The sequence below is a fragment of the Lissotriton vulgaris genome, chromosome 8, assembly GCF_964263255.1.
Source record: "Lissotriton vulgaris chromosome 8, aLisVul1.2, whole genome shotgun sequence".
Lineage (NCBI taxonomy): Eukaryota > Metazoa > Chordata > Amphibia > Caudata > Salamandridae > Lissotriton > Lissotriton vulgaris.
In genome coordinates, this window is record NC_141696.1 from 1,533,430,015 (window position 1) to 1,533,447,243 (window position 17,229).

At 51.8% G+C, this 17,229-nt stretch overlaps 1 protein-coding gene across 1 annotated transcript in view; it reads right to left on the reverse strand.

Annotated features, from left to right (window-relative positions):
- LOC147700298 (uncharacterized) overlaps window positions 1–17,229 on the reverse strand; it is a 127,921-nt gene that overhangs the window by 54,420 nt on the left and 56,272 nt on the right. The window contains exon 5 of the mRNA XM_086935662.1: window positions 8,502–8,600. Coding sequence (XP_086791788.1) covers window positions 8,502–8,600 — 99 coding nt within the window. The remainder of the gene's footprint in view (window positions 1–8,501; window positions 8,601–17,229) is intronic.

Sequence of the window (17,229 nt, forward strand, 5' to 3'; positions counted from 1 at the left end):
ACTCTGGTCGAGTTTCAGCCCGGCCAACAGGTTTGGGTCATGTCCCCAGTGGAAACTTGTGCCCTTCAGGACAAGTGGACTGGACCCTTTAAGGTGATAGAGCGCAAGAGCCAGGTCACCTACCTCGTCGATACGAAATCGGCCAGGAATGCCCTGAAGGTTCTCCACGTGAACCGGCTCAAACCCCACTTTGTGCGTTCTGAGTTAGGATTACTCCTTGCCACTGACGACGGAGAGGAAGAGGAAACGGACCCTCTACCGGATCAACTGTGTGCGAAGGACCAAGATGGCTCAGTAGAGGGAGTGAGTCTCTCCTCCTCCCTCACCCCCGTACAGCGTGAAGAATGTCACCGGTTGTTGGGACAGTTCTCAGACCTCTTCTCCCTCACCCCCGGCGTCACCAGTTGGTGCGTCCACGACGTGGACACCGGGGACAGCCCTCCGGTACGGCACAGAGCCTCCCGAGTCCCTGACCGAGTTCGAGCCTGCATCAAGGCCGAAGTTGACAAGATGTTGGCCCTGGGAGTAGTAGAAGCCTCCGACAGCCCATGGGCTAGCCCCGTGGTCCTGGTTCCGAAGGCGGCCGCCCCCGGCACCGTTCCTGAGCTGACGTTCTGCGTAGACTACCGCGGACTCAACGCAGTCACCCGAACCGACGCACACCCCATCCCCCGAGCCGACGAACTCATTGACCGCCTAGGGTCGGCTCAGTACCTCAGCACCTTCGATCTCACCAGTGGCTACTGGCAGATCGGCCTCACGGAGAGGGCCCGAGAAAGGTCTGCTTTCTCCACTCCGGAAGGCCACTTCCACTTCCGAGTAATGCCCTTCGGCATGAAAAACGCCCCTGCCACCTTCCAGAGACTGGTCAACCAGGTCCTGGCAGGGTTGGAAAGTTTCAGCGCAGCCTATCTCGACAACATTGCTGTGTTCAGTGCCCACTGGCCCGAGCACTTGCAACACCTCTGGGAGGTGTTGGATGCCCTGCGCCGCGCCGGGTTCACCATTAAAGCTAGCAAGTGCCAGATAGGACAAAGCTCCGTGGTATACCTCGGGCACCAGGTCGGAGTTGCCTCGTAGCCCCCCTCCAACCCAAGATAGACGCTATCAATGCCTGGGAGACCCCCACGACCCAGACCGAGGTGCGGGCCTTCCTAGGACTCACAGGGTACTACCGTAGATTCATCAAGGGTTACGGGAGTATTGTAGGCCCCCTCACACAGTTGACAGCCAAGGCAAACCCCAAGAAGGTTAGTTGGACCCCCGCCTGCCAGAAGGCGTTCGAGGAATTGAAACAGGCCATGTGCACCGCTCCAGTACTACAGGCCCCTGATTACTCCAGAGAGTTCGTGGTCCAGACCGACGCCTCCGAACATGGCATCGGAGCCGGGCTCTCCCAGGTGGACGACCAGGGGATTGATCACCCAGTACCCAATGTTTGGCCACCCCGGCCGGCTGGCCGCCTTCTTCCCTTTCGGCAGCCCCTGGCCGCTCCTAGCTACAGCTAGGCGTGCGTGTCCGGCGTGCCCAGACCCACCCGGGGGGTGAACGACTCACCAAGTACCCGAAACCAAGACTTCCATCACACCTCCGGCCCCCTTCCGAGGAACTGGTTCCCCTCACACCTCTGACCTATCCCTGGGGGCTGGTTTTGATCGCACCTTTGGCCTCCTAGTGAGCTGGCTCCAGACCTTGATGGGCGTCTGGGATCCCCTGGATGCACGGTCCAAAGCATCAAAGAACCAGCCGCCCAGACAATCGGCCGCCTGGCCCTCGGACCACTGGCCTCCTGCCTCTGAGAGTCCAGACATCAAAGGGCTCCTGGACTACAAGACAGCCTGCCTCCCATCTAGCCGGCAGTTGTATCCTGGACAAGAAAGCCCTGCTGATCTGATCGCGGCTGACCTTGAGGAGAACAGACTCTGACCCACCGAGCCCTGCTGACGTTGTCGTGGCTCATCCTCGAAGCTATGGAACTAAACCACCGAGCCCTGCTGACGCTGTCGCGGCTCCCTCTCGAAGAGTAAGACCTGAACCATCGGAGCCCTGCTGACCTCGTCGCGGCCCCCCTCTTGAGAACGAGAGACTCTTGCTACCATCCTGAGCCCTGCGGACGCTGTCGTGGCTCCACCTGCCTACGAGTACTACGGAGTACTCCCGATCAAGCCCTGCTGACCTCGTCGCAGCTTTAAGAACCCCCTGGTCCGGCTGGACCATCGACGCTATCCTCACGACCATCTTGAACCGAAGTGAGTAGGACAGCAAGTATCATCGCCAGCCCCAGTACCCCCCAGTTCGAGGATCAATCAATCAATCAATGGCATTTATAGAGCGCACTACTTACCCGTAGGGTCTCAAGGCCCTGGGGGGAGGGGGGTGCCGCTACTGCTCGAACAGCCAGGTCTTCAGCTTCTTCCTGAAGGAGAGGTGGTCTTGGGTCAGGCGCAGGTCGGTCAGGAGGGCGTTCCAGGTCTTGGCGGCCAGGTAGGAGAAGGATCTTCCTCCTGAAGTCGCTCTTCGGATGCGGGGGACGGCGGCGAGGGCGTGGTTGGCCGATCGGAGGTGGCGTTTGGGAGCGTAGAAGTTGATTCGGTTGTTGAGGTAGCTCGGGCCTTGGTCGTGTAGGGCTTTGTGTGCGTGGGTGAGGAGGCGGAAGGTGATTCTTTTGTTGACGGGGAGCCAGTGCAGGTCTCTCAGATGTCCGGAGATGTGGCTGGTTCGTGGGATGTCGAGGATGAGTCTGGCTGAGGCATTCTGGATCCGCTGGAGTCTCTTCTGAAGCTTGGCGGTGGTGCCGGCGTAGAGGGCGTTGCCGTAGTCCAGTCGACTAGTGACGAGGGCCTGGGTGACGGTCTTCCTGGTCTCGGTGGGGATCCACCAGAAGATCTTCCGTAGCATGCGTAGGATGTTGAAGCACGCCGAGGAGACGTTGTTGACTTGCCTGGTCATGGAGAGGGAGGAGTCCAGGATGAAGCCCAGGTTGCGCGCGTGGTCTGTCGGTTTGGGTGCGGTGCCCAGGGCGGGGGGCCACCAGGAGTCGTCCCAGGCGGAGGGTGAAGAGCCCAGGATGAGGACCTCCGTCTTGTCTGAGTTCAGTTTCAGGCGGCTGGTCGTCATCCACTCGGCTACCTCTTTCATCCCTTCGTGCAGGTTGGCTCTGGCGGCGGCGGGGTCGTTGGTCAGGGAGAGGATCAGCTGGGTGTCGTCGGCGTAGGAGATTATGCTGAGGTTGTGTTGGCGTGCGATGGCCGCGAGGGGGCTCATGTAGACGTTGAAGAGGGTGGGGCTCAGCGAGGATCCTTGAGGGACGCCGCAGATGACTTCGGTGGCCTCTGACTTGTACGGTGGTAGGCGGACTCTCTGTGTTCTTCCGTCGAGGAAGGAGATGATCCATTCCAGAGCCTCTCCTGGATACCGACGTTGCTGAGGCGCTGTACTAGGGTGCGGTGGCAGACGGTGTCGAATGCCGCGGAGAGGTCTAGGAGGATGAGGGCCGCTGTTTCTCCGTTGTCCATCAGGGCTCGGATGTCATCGGTGGCGGCGATGAGGGCGGTCTCTGTGCTGTGGTTGGCACGGAAGCCAGACTGTGAGGGGTCGAGGGATCCATTTGTCTCCAGGAAGGCGGCCAGCTGCTTGTTGACGGTCTTCTCGATGACTTTGGCTGGGAACGGGAGGAGCGAGATGGGGCGGTAATTCTTGAGTTCGGTGGGGTCCGCTGTGGGTTTCTTGAGTAGAGCGCTGAGTTCGGCGTGCTTCCAGCTCTCAGGGAAGGTGGCGGTGTCGAAGGATGTGTTGATGATGTCTCGCAGGTGGGGTGCGATGACAGCGTCGGCCTTGTTGAAGACGTGGTGAGGGCAGGGGTCGGTCGGAGATCCGGAGTGGATGGAGTTCATCGTGCGGATGGTGTCTTCGGTGCTGATCGGAGTCCAGGCGTGGAGGGTGGTGGTGGGGGGTGGTTGTTCGGTCGTGGTGTGCGTTGGTTGGTTGTTGAAGCTGTTGTGTATGTCCGCGATCTTGTTGTGGAAGTATGAGGCGAGGGAGTTGCAGAGGTCTTGCGATGGGGTGATGTCGTTGTTACCTGCGCTGGGGTTGGATAGCTCTTTCACGATGTTGAAGAGTTCCTTGCAGTTGTGTGCGTTGTTGTCCAGCCGGTCCTTGAAAGCAGTTTTCTTGGCAGCGCGGATCAGCTGGTGGTGCTTCCGGGTGGCAAGCTTGAAGGTGGTCATGTTGTCTGGTGTTGGTTCCCTTCTCCAGACTTTCTCGAGGGCTCTGCAGTTCTTCTTGGAGCTCTTGAGTTCGTCGGTGAACCATGGGGCTTTCTTGCTGCCGGGTCTGCTGGGCGGGGTCCTCAGCGGGGCGAGCTCGTCCGTGCAGTTGCTGATCCACTTTGTGAGGTTTTCGGCGGCTTGGCTGGGGTTCGCTGAGCTGGCCGGAGGGTGCTGGCTCAGGGAGGTGGCGAGTTGGTCGGCTGTGATCTTGTTCCAGCTTCTGCGGGCGGTCTGTTGTTGGTGGTGGTGGGTCGTCGTTCTTTTGAAGGTGAAGTGGACGCAGCTGTGGTCCGTCCATTGAAGCTCTGTGGCGTGGCTGAAGTCGATGTCTGTGCTGGATGAGACGACTGCGTCGAGTGTGTGTCCGGCGAGGTGGGTGGGGGTGGACACCAGCTGCTTGAGTCCAAGATTGGCGAGGTTGTCGAGCAGGGTGCTGGTGTTGCGGTCGTTGTTGTTCTCCAGGTGGAAGTTGAGGTCCCCCAGGAGGATGTAGTCGGCGGAGGGGAGGGCATGCGGGCTGACGAAGTCGGCGATGTCCTCGCTGAATTGGGTGCGTGGTCCCGGAGGTCGGTAGATCAGGGTGCCTCGGAGGGTGGTCTTCGGGTCGGTGTGGATCTGGAAATGCAGGTGTTCGGCGGTGGTCAGGGTGTTGTCGGTGCTGGTCGTGAGACGGATGGTGTTCCTGTGGATGATGGCGATGCCTCCTCCCATCTGGTTGGCGGTGCGATCCCTCCGGGTGATCTTGTAGCCCTCTGGGATGGCGATGTCGGGAGCTGAAGAGGCGTTCATCCAGGTCTCCGTGAGGAAGGCAACGTCTGGAGCTGTGGTGTCGAGGAGGTTCCAGAGTTCGATGGCGTGTCTGTGGACGGAGCGGGTGTTGAGCAGGATGCACTTGAGGTGGGTGCTGCTGGTGTTCGGCTTGGCAGGTGCTGGTGTCGGGCAGGTCCGGATGCAGGTGAACTTGCAGGCGTGGCAGCTGAAGGGTCCGTGGGTGCGTCTCGGGGTGGCTCGGTAGCATCCCGGGATTCGGCCGGTGTTGAGTGCGATGAGGGTGGCGGCGGTGTACGTCAGGCGGGTCGGTCGGGGTCCTCGTGGGCCAGGGGTCCTGGCACTGGGCGCGGTCCAGGCGCGGACGGGCGTAGACGGGCTTACCTTTGGCGCGCCTTCGGCGCACAATCGGCGGATTGAGAACTGTGCGCAGGGTACGCGGCGTACCGACTGGCCCTCTAAGCCTGTCCCGCTCCCCCGTTCCCTTGTTCACGAGACTTTTGCGATCCCTCGATCGCTGTGTATTGCTACCTACTTTACTTTGATAAAGCTCATACTTGATAAAGATTCACGGTGTGGTGTCCGTTCGTAAGTGTGGGGTGTCGACAGTGTGTACGATCAGTCCTCCCCGGCGAGGACTATCCCTCTATAAGACTCAGCAGGAATTGTGGGAGAGGAGGGTCTTGGGTGGTTAAGAGAGCAGTCTTGACCCCTGGGGTCACCGCCTTCCAACAAGAATATTAATGGATTGATCAACAAGGTCAAAAGGGGGCTCATCCATAGTGCACTACCTCAATACCATCCTGACATAGTATACCTACAGGAGGCCGATCTTGTGAATTCACAACATTGAAGTATGGGAAAGGGCAAATATATATTAATTGGCCATGTGAATTACACATCTGGGTCGGGGGTCCTAAAACTCTGTAGATCTCTCCTGTTTCATACACTCTGCATGTGGGCTGATACACAAGGGTGCTACATAGTTATTCTGGGTGAATATGACGGGGTACCTTTGCTACTATTTAATATTTACGCACCTCCGGAGAATAACACTTCAGCAAGTGGGTGTTGTCCTTGCTAACGCACCACATGCACACGTGCTAATTGGAGGGGACTTCAACTTAGTGTTAGACACACACCTAGACAGGACCAGTGCAAAAGTGGAAAGAACAATGATGAGGGGTAGATTGCAGGGTTTTGTTCAGGCGCTGGGACTGTGTGAGGTCTGGAGGGCTCTACATGGGCAGTGGGCAGGAAAGGGGATACTCCTTCTGCTCTGGTGCCCGCTGAAGTTTATTCCCAGGTGGAATACTTTCTTACAACAACTGATCTCCTGCCCAGATTTGAGGTGGCAGAGTACTTCGCTCCTGGCATTAGCGACCACTCACCACTGAAAGTAAGATTGAACCTGGGGGGATGTTACCAGCATCCCAGAATGGATGGAAGATGCGTACGTGGCGCCTCACGAATGAAGAGACTGTTGGGAGCCTGAACAGGTCTCCCACCTTTACTTTGCAGAAAATGGGGAGCAGGTGTGAAGCTGCGTGGTCTTTTGGGAGGCATATCAGGCTACCATTAGAGGGGTCCTCATTGCAGGGGAAGTCAGGGATCGGAGAAGGCAGCAACAGCGGCTGATTACACATTAAAGGTGAACTGTTAACAGTAGAAACAACATACGCGGTCTCTCAGACCCTCGAGGGGAAGAGAGCAGTAGCTCAAAAAATGAAAAGTACCGAAGTTGGTGCCTAATGACGAGGGCAAGACAATATTTCTCGTGAAACAGAAACATCTACATGAGTCTGGAAACAAGGCTGTCAAGCTGCTCGTATGGATAGGGAGCAGGGAAAATGATAGCATGTTTATTTAAGAACTGTGTATGTCTACCAGGGGAGCGGTGCGGGATACTGTGTGTATAGCAGAAGAGTTGCCATCCCAACTTGCTTGCTTTTGCGAATCACGGCTGATAGTTCCTGAGCAGGACATTTTAAGCTTCATAGCAGATTGCCCTGTGAACAGACTAGGCCCAAACATCGGCTATTGTTTGGCCTTTGACTCCATGGAGTGGCCATTTGTTTTGGGTGTTCGAGGAAAAATGGGTTTTGGTTCCAACTGCTTTATGATAGACCCAGTGCAAGGTTGAAGGAAAATGGATGACCCTCCTGAGAATTTCGGCTGTGCAGAGGGCTGCCCTCTGTCACTGATGCTGTTTGTGCTGGCAATAGAGGGCCTGGTGGAATGGAAAAGAGTGGACGCGCAGATTTGTGGTTGGGCGGGTGGCTTGGGCAGGGAGGAAAGAATTTACCTGTATGCAGATGATATTTTGCTATATTTGACCTGTGTGCCTACGACACTTCAGAGGCTGCAAGACATTTTTCGTGTCTTGGAGAGGTCTCTGGATTTGCCATAAATTGGGATAAATCCTTGCTGTTTCCCATTGGCAGCTGGGACTGGGGACAGCTGTTGGCCCTACTATTTAGAGTGGAGGCGATTACATTTGAATACCTGGAGATATGGATCACCAATGATACGGAAAGACATTACAATACAAAACTGGCCCACTTGCTGCACCGCTTTGACCAGGACGTACTACACTGGCAGTCTTTGCCGATTTCATTGATTGGGAAGGCAGCAATGTTTAAAATGCCGATTCTCCCCCAATTCCCCTACATTCTTCATAACTCACCATACAAAATCCCAGATGCTTTTTTTGTTTGAATTGATGCGTTGGTGCGCACCTTGCAGCATGCGGGTGGACACCCCAGAGTGGCCCTACGTAGCCTTCAGCAGTCTAAGTATGAAAGGGGGATTTACCTATTGAAAAAATTTGTATTGTACATGCACCCCTATACCGTCACAGAAACATTGACAAAACCAATAGACACTACAAAAGGCAATAGGACATTAGAGGTGAAGCTGTGTGGTATACGTGAAGAGCCTGTGTCCAAATATTCCGGAATAATAAACTAGAAAATATGTTTGTACCTTTCTAAAACATGCAACCTTAATGATATATTACAGCCATGGAAATGGGACCCTTTTTAAACCTCTGAAAATCCAATTTTTAAAGTTCAATATGAAAAGTTAATTCACTGCTAGATTTAGATTTCATCTATTCTTCTAACAATGATATGAGGTCTTTTGTTGACTGTCCTTGATTCTTCATGTAAATATTTTATACAAATTCACAGAATCGTATGAGCAGTGACAGGCTTTGTGATGTCAAGGCATTACTGGAGACCTTCCCCTGTGTTGTTAGACAGCCATCTTGCTCTTTCTTCTGCCAACCACACTCTGTTTCTAGGTTGGTCTGGGATTCTTACTATTATATTTATGTCAGCTCAACTAGACCAGTGACCTATTATTCATGTAAAATCAGTGTCACTCCAAATTGAGATCTCATTGGTCTCTGGCTACTGTGATTGAGCCCATATATCTGTGATCCTAGGTAGAACGAAGGCGTACCTGCTGTGCAGAGGGGGGTTTTAGTTTCCTTTGTATCTTGATCAGCTGTAGGATAGGCCTCCTCGATGCTGTCTGATATGATCACTGTGGTAAACACATCTGCAATAAAAGAAATAACAAAGATGTACTTCAGTCTGTGACAGGGGCTGAAGATGGAGCTCCTTGATCACTTTCACCTCCCAGCTCGCCTCAGTGTATCATTCATTTTGAATGGTGAACAAATTATTCAATCATCACAGATATTCATAAACCTAGGAATAGAGAAGCAAGTTACTCCATGACATGCTCTAATGCGTGACCTAGACAACAAATAGAACAATGCAAACAAGTGATAGAAAGACGCCTGGCCTGGCAACCGAATCCCGACCATAATGTGTAGCAAAGGTTTAGACAGATTCCCCTGTGGTACCTTTACAAATGTCTACGACGGGGACATTGCTATCCAGAGCAGCGGTGACTACTTTCTTCTTCGTAAAGTGGGCCACTACTGGTTAATCTGGTAATGATGTAAAGGTCTTCACATAGCAATAACAATACAAGAGACCATACATAGAGCTAGAATCTGTTTGGAGGAGGCTAGTCCTGTGTACACAACCCCATAATTGATACAGAGATGTCTGCCCCGTGGATGACTTTAAACTTTTCTAGGTAGTGACATAAGGTGCAAAAAAAACTTTCCGCTGGAGTAGAGTTGTGGAAAAAAGTCAGTAAGGAAACAGCTTGCTTAATGTGAAAATCAGAAATGACATTAAGAGAAACTAAGGGTAAGTCCTTAGTAATACTTTAATACTATGGAAAATTGATTGCGTTTTGGATGAGACACACAGACTGTCGCTCACTCAGTGGCGTAGCTAACGCTTTTGCCACCCGGGGCAATCACAGAGTCTGCTGCCCAGGGGTAGCCAGTGGAGGCAAGAGCCACGGGAGGAGTTGATGACGACAGACTACGAAGAGCGAGGGTGTTGGCAACCGATGACGAAGAGCGCAGGTGGGATCAGATAACTACGAGTGGGGGGAGGTGACAGAAAACAACAATCAAGAGAAAACTTACTGTGCGCTCGCCGCCCGCCCTGATCCCCCTAGCTATGCCACTGAGCTAACTAACTACTCTGGTTAATGTACCAGGCAACAGAATACAACATTTCAGAAAACATGTTGCTGATCAATGTTATGTAAAGGTACAAAACTGTACACCCATCAATTCAGAGAGACCAGAGGGGTGTGCCAGCTGGCTAGGAAGGCAAGTGCCTCATTTTTGTAGCGTCACCATCCCCTACATTATCCAACAAAATCAGCTGTTTTATCCTGCCCAGATACCCACAAATACCTGCTGCCAAGACTTGAGCGTTTGATACCAGGAAGAACGGACACAGAGCGTGGCAGTGACGCAAAGAGCATCAGTGAGGAGTGGGGCCTATTAAAATGTGCTACAGTGTTGGCATGAAGCACTCGAGCACTCGTGTTGGCCGGAACAGTTAGATTCAAGCGCTGACGGTTCAAATGGTGAGGCGAGCCCTAGGTGGGTCTCAGTCGCGAAGAAGGTGCCAGCTTGTCAAACTCCTAAAGCTACAACAGATGTGACTGCATGTATGGCAGCATTAGTCTCACTGAGGGTTGGCCAGGATGAACAAGATGACTTGGCACAGCTATTTTGGTCAGGTGGGCTGGACAGCAATCAAACACAGAGTTGCAGATGTGGCCCAGCCCAATGTGGGAGAAGAGCCATCAAAAGGCCGTGGGATTGTGAGATTGAATTGCAGGTGAGCTCTCCATGCAGCAGATATTCAGGGACTGGTGATGGAGTTGTGGAGACTCTTCCCCCCCCCCCCCCCCACCCGGTAATCCTGAGTGCCATGTGACCTATGTATGAGAACTTTCAGGAGTTTAAGGGGGTTTAGGAGAAGAGATGCATTAATGTTTGAAGAAATCAACCCACCCCCCATAATCAGATTGAGGGGGCCAGAGTTATGCATCTGCCCACAACTGGTTTGAGTCCACTGCGCTGCCTTATCTCTCCCCAGGTCTCACTCAGTCTTGGAAACTTAGCTTACAATGGAGGAGCCAGAAACTCAGTTACACTAACAGAAATAATACTGTATAATATTCCTCCCCCCGCCCCCGCCCACACACACACACACACAAGTCAAGTCAAGTCAAGTCAGAGAATTTATATAGCGCACTACATACCCAGAGGGTCTCAAGGCGCTTAGGGAGGGGAGGAGGATTACTTGTCAAATATCCACGTTTTAAGTTGCTTTCTAAAAGCTAGGTGGTTCTGGGTAAGGCGAAGGTAGGTGGGGAGTGAGTTCCATGTTTTAGCTGCCAGGTATGAGAAGGATCTGCCTCCCATGGTGGTCTTGTTGATGCGGGGTACAGTGGCGAGGGCTTGGCTGGAAGAACGTAGTTGGCGGGAGGGGGTGTAGAAGGACAGTCGTGAGTTGAGGCATTCTGGTCCGATGTCGTAGAGTGATTTGTGTGCGTGGGTTAGCAGTCGGAAAGTGATCCTCTTATTGACGGGTAGCCAGTGGAGGTCTTTCAGGTGGCCAGAGATGTGTTCGTTACGCGGGATGTCTAATATGATCCTGGCTGAGGCGTTTTGGATTCGTTGGAGTTTCTTCTGGAGTTTAGCGGTAGTACCTGCGTAGAGGGTGTTTCCGTAGTCCAGTCGGCTCGTGACCAGAGCATGGGTGACTGTTTTTTTGGTTTCGGTGGGGATCCAGCGAAATGTTTTTTTAAGCATGCGAAGAATGTTGAAGCAGGATGAGGATACGGCGTTGACTTGTCTGTTCATTGAGAGTGAAGAGTCCAGGATAACGCCTAGGTTCCGTGCGTGGTCAGTCGGGATGGGTGCTTTTCCAAGGGCTTCCGGCCACCAAGAGTCGTCCCATGCAGAGGGGGATGTACCTAAGATGAGGACTTCTGTTTTATCTGAGTTCAGTTTCAGACGGCTTTGTTTCATCCATTCGGCAACTTCTTTCATTCCTTCGTGTAGGTTTGTTTTGGCGGTGCTGGGGTCATTGGTGAGAGAAAGGATCAGTTGAGTGTCATCCGCGTAGGAGATGATGTTGAGGTTGTGTTGGCGAGCGATGGCCGCAAGGGGGCTCATGTATACGTTGAAGAGGGTGGGACTGAGTGAGGATCCTTGTGGTACGCCACAGATGACTTCAGTGGCCTCGGATTTGAATGGTGGAAGGCGGACTCTCTGGGTTCTTCCGGTGAGGAACGGGGTGATCCATTCAAGTGCTTTTCCTTGTATTCTGATGTTTCTGAGGCGTTGTAAAAGGGTGCTGTGGCAGACTGTGTCGAAGGCTGCAGAGAGGTCGAGGAGGATGAGGGCGACTGTGTCTCCATTGTCCAGTAGAGTTCCAATGTCGTCTGTTGCTGCGATGAGGGCGGTTTCAGTGCTGTGTTTTGCTCGGAAGCCAGATTGTGAGGAGTCGAGGGATTTGTTGGCTTCGAGGAAAGCGGCGAGTTGGTTGTTGACAGCTTTCTCGATGACTTTGGCTGGGAAAGGAAGGAGCGATATGGGGCGGTAATTTTTGAGTTCGGTGGGGTCCGCTGTGGGTTTTTTCAGAAGGGCGGTGAGTTCAGCGTGTTTCCAGCTTTCCGGGAAGGTGGCGGAGTTGAAGGAGCAGTTGATGACGTCTCGGAGGTGCGGTGCTATGACGGAGTCTGCTTTGTTGAAGATGTGGTGAGGACATGGGTCTGTGGGGGATCCTGAGTGGATAGAGTTCATCAGGCGGATGGTGTCCTCAGTGGAGATTGGGTTCCAGTCATTAAGAGTGTTCAAGGGGGGAGAATGTTCAGCATATGGTTGGGTGGGTTGGTCTCCGGGTTGGTTGTCGAAGCTGTTGTGGATGTCTGCAATTTTGTTGTGGAAGAATAGAGCCAGGGAGTCGCAGAGGGCTTGAGAAGGGGTGATGTCGTTGGAGTTGGCCGAGGGGTTGGTAAATTCCTTGACGATGTTGAAAAGTTCCTTGCTGTTGTGGGCGTTGTTGTCTAGTCGATCCTTGAATGCTGTTTTCTTGGCCTTTCGGATAAGTTCGTGGTGTGTGCGGGTGGCGTTTTTGAAGGCGTCCTTGGTGCTAGTGGTTGGGTCTTTTTTCCAGGCCTTTTCAAGGGAGCGGCATAGTTTCTTGGACTTTTTAAGATCATCGTTGAACCATGAGGCCTTCTTGCTGCCAGGTTTGCGTTGACGTTTTTTCAGTGGTGCTAGGATGTCGGCGGTGTTGGATAACCATAGGGTGAAGTTGGCGGCGGCTTGGTCTGGGTTAGAAGAGTGGGCTGGGGTGTTTAGAAGGAGCGATGAGGAGATCTGGTCGATGGTGATTTTGTTCCAGTTTCTTTGCAGAGTTGGTTGGTGGTGGTTGGTGGGTTTCGGCTTGTTGTAGGTGAAGTGAACGCAGCTGTGGTCAGTCCAGAGGAGATCCGTAGTGTGGCTGAAGGAGACATGATTGCTGGAGGTGAAGATGGGGTCGAGTGTGTGACCTGCGATGTGGGTGGGGGAAGTGACCAGTTGTTTAAGTCCGAGGTTGGCGAGGTTGTCCAAGAGGGTGGTGGTGTTGCGGTCGTTGTTCTTTTCAAGGTGAAAGTTGAGGTCTCCCAGAAGGATGTAATCTTTGGAGGGGAGCGCGTGTGGAGGGATGAAGTCCGTGATGTCTTCACTGAATTTTGCGCGGGGTCCTGGTGGTCTGTAAAGGAGGGTGCCTCTGAGTGTGGTCTTGGGGTCGATGTGGATCTGGAAGTGAAGGTGTTCAGAATTGGCGAGGTTGACGTCTGAGCTGGTTGAGATGTGGATTGATTTTTTATGGACGATAGCGATTCCTCCTCCTGTGTGGCCGGTGCGGTCCTTGCGTGTGATCTTATAGTCTTCAGGGATGGCAATGGTGATGTCTGGGGCGGAGGAAGCGTTCATCCATGTTTCTGTTAGGAAGGCGATGTCTGGAGAGATGGTGTCTAGTAGATTCCATAGGTCAATGGCGTGTCTGTGGACCGATCGAGTGTTGAGAAGGATGCATTGTAGGTGGTTGGGGTCGGGAATCTGTGGTGTGGTTGTAGCGGAGATGTTGTCGGTGCCGATGAATTTGCAGGAGTAGCAAGAGAAAGGTCCATGGGTGTGTCCAGGAGCGGCTTGGACGCAGTTGGGGGCGCGACCGGGGTTAAGGGCTAGGAGGGTGGCGGCATCGTAGGTAATGCGGGAGGGCTGGGCAGCGCGAGGGGCAGGGGGACTGGCGCTGGGCGCGGTCCAGGCGCGGACGGGCGTAGACGGGCTTACCTTTGGCGCGGATGAGGCGCGGTCGTTGCGTGTGAACGCTGCGCGCGGGAACTACTGTCATATATGGAGAGAGGAGGGGGAGGGGCGAGGGCGGTTCAGCTGGGAGGCGGGGCGGGGTTGAGCGAGCACAAACAACAACACCCAAAATGGCAGCGGAGGGGAGGGTGGAGAACAGCGCCGGGGGCAATCGCGCCAAATGTGGAAGGCTCTGCGCAGGTAGATCGGATCAGGGGAGCACAGGTTCAAGAGATATTGGCCAATCACAAATAAAGTAAAAGCGGACACACAACCTCCTTATCCCACCACCCCTCAGGGTAATTCACATTAAGAGGCAATTTGACACCCAATAAAACCAGCGATTTGGTGTAATGGTTAAGGATAAACCCTGCACAGACCAACATGGACCAAGGCCCTGGCCACCCCTCTGCCAGAGGCAGAGGATGCATTGGTGGGTCACACGCCTTCTTGCAGGCCATCAAAGAAACAAGGTCAGCACTAGAAGGGAAAATGGAGGAGATGTTTAAATGACACTGATGCAGCACAACCTCTGCAATACAACAGAGAGGGTTGGACAGGTAAAGGGGCACTGATCAGAAGTAAAGGAAAAGACTCAAGCTATAAAAGCCGCTTTTACACAACAGGCGACTGTCTCCAAGAGCCTGGAGGGCAGTGTTTATGACGCAGAGGGCAGGGCTCGCTCCACAAAAGGGACGAGGGCCAAGTAATGGACATCTTTCTTACAAACTGGCTGCTCTCTTGGGTTCCGGAAAATGGTTTAACCCAATGTTTTATCACAGAGCATGCACATAGGGTCCTGCAGCAGAACCTCCCTCCCTCAACTTCTCAATCTTGCCTAGTGGCCCTCCCACACCCATTATAGCCTGTATGCGTAATCATGGCAAATGCAGCTGAGTTGTTCGGACTGCAGGCACTGTACATAATGAAAAGATCATGCTTTTTTGGGACCACATGTGTGCAGCAGCAACACCACTCCTTTCTGTAGGTCAAAAATAAATCAAAAGCAATGGTGTTACCCTAAGAACTCATGTTCCTGGCCAGATTGAGGGTCAGCTTTAATGGGAAAGCCATAGGCTTCATGGGGTAATAGAACATTAAAATCTCAATTAAAAAGGCCAGAGACCGGACCGGTGCTCTAGAGCCCGTGGAGTCTCTGGGGCCCCCCCAAGCACAGGGACAGCGATCCTGCAGTGTGAGAAGCTGGGTTTCTGTTGCAGTAACTCCCCTCCCACTTTTTGCCAGACTACTGATGCACTTTTGACTTGAAGTGCCCTGGGTCCCTGCCATTCAGGTTCCCGGGCCTGTGTTCTTTTCTCAAAACGATCCCAAACCCAATTGGTATCTCTGACCACAGGTCAGCTCCTGGTAAATGGTACCACAGTTACCCAGGCCACTGTGACCAGGGAAGACCTCTAAGGGCTGCAGCACTTATTGTGCCACCTTTTGAGGCCCTGTACCTTTACACACACACACTTCCTTTGCAGGCTACGTGTCTTGGTGCAGAACAAAGTGAAGAGTCGAAATAGCGCACATCCCTCTGTGCCATATCTACAACCCACTGCCCTGGCATAGATCAGTCACCCCTCTAGCTGGGTGCTTAATATCAATGTGAGGGTACAGGTGCATGAGTCCTGTACCCCTACAGTGTCTAAGTCCATTCTTAGACATTGTAAGTGCAGTGCTGCCACTAAGAGTATATGGTGCTGGAAGTTTGTAATTAAGAACTCCACGAGGGAAGGGGGGGGGGGGCGGGGGGTTTACCCAAATAAGTCACTAGGGACCTGGGTGCTATATGGTATATCAAATGAGGGTCCCAGTGAACTGTACGACATAATTCACATTTATTTAAACCAACAATAACAAAAGATTTAGAGCAAACACACTGTAAATTAATCACAATGGGCAAGGTCTACAATATTATAATAACAGAGCCCCAAGAGAAAAGGAAAGGGTGAGGTAGCGTGATGCTGTGAAGAAGAAAAGGAATAGAAACGGAATGAAAATAATTATGACAAGCAGATATATCAAATTCCTTAACTATTTTCACACTGAATCGGCTTCAGATCCCTGAGCCAAGGAAAGGAAACACCAATTTTCCAAATATTTATCAAAAAAACATATATCTGACGCTGGTATGTTATATCCAAAGAAATAAGGGTGGCGTCAACTGAGAAGAAAGGGAGGTAGCCGTCGACGTTTCGACCCCACGCTACAGCAGTAGGCGTGCTTGCGGACCCAGAGTCTACCCCAGAACCTCCACTCCCACTACGGAATACTTGCCCTAAAACCGATAAGACTATTTTCCCCCACAGGATAACACTGACTTTTTTTCTTGGGAAAAAATTCTAAGTGTGGAGTTTGAAAACCTAAAGAAATTCTTTAAAATTGTACTAACTAACAAAAAACGATTTTTCTTACCTGTTTACAGGGAATGTCCCAGTGTAGTATCCAAGTATACTAGACTGTGTAAGAAAAGTAACTTACTTGTAATCTTACTGAAAATCCTATACAAAGTATATGTACTATATTTACAAAGCATTGCATTTCTCATAAACAATACTGTAAGTCAAACCAAAGTGCATTTACAATTGCAGCCCAAACTGTGTTACAAACTGTATATTTACTGCAAAGTATGTATCACTCACATGTGCCAGGCTTGCCTGGTTCTAGGAAATAAAATAACTAAAATAATATTTTTATACAAAAACAATTAGTCTGAAGTTCAGTCTTTGAGTGTGTGAATTAATTTGCTGACTGAGTGTGTGCAACACATGAATAATACTGTCCTCTGATTAAGCCTTACTGCTCGACCACACTACCACAAATAGAGAGTGAGGTGCTATCTAACTTTATCTCTGCCTACCTATGGGTTCCATTGGACTCTGTGCAAACTATGTGTCACTTTGGTATAGTATATTCAGCGCCAGCTTCCTACATGCAGGGGATGTAACAGTCATCCTATGACCACTTCAGAAGATTCAATGTAAGGAAGTGAGGTTACAGACACTTATATCAAGACCATGTGACTGACAGAAATCCTCAATGCCTGTCTTTACAGCAGCTGTTCCGGTAATCATCACAAATCTCAGGAGAGGTCTAATGTGACTCAGACCATCTCAATTCAGGACTGATGTCTGGACATGGTTGGCCTATAACAGTTCCAAGATTGAGACCTCATTTGCATTTTCATGGTAGGGGATGTCTGGGTGAATAGTCAAATGAAAACCTTTGGGCAGCTACCCAAGCAGTATGCACTCCACAAAAGTTCGTTTTTCTAATATTTCCAACTAAGGCGGCATCTGCTGGCATGTCATTCTTCAGACCTTACTGCAGTATCAGAGTCCCACTCCTTTGAAGGAAAACTAATGCACAAGCAACAAGGTAAGAACGGTATATACCAAATCTATAAGTCATTAAGTATTAACTCCCCTAATG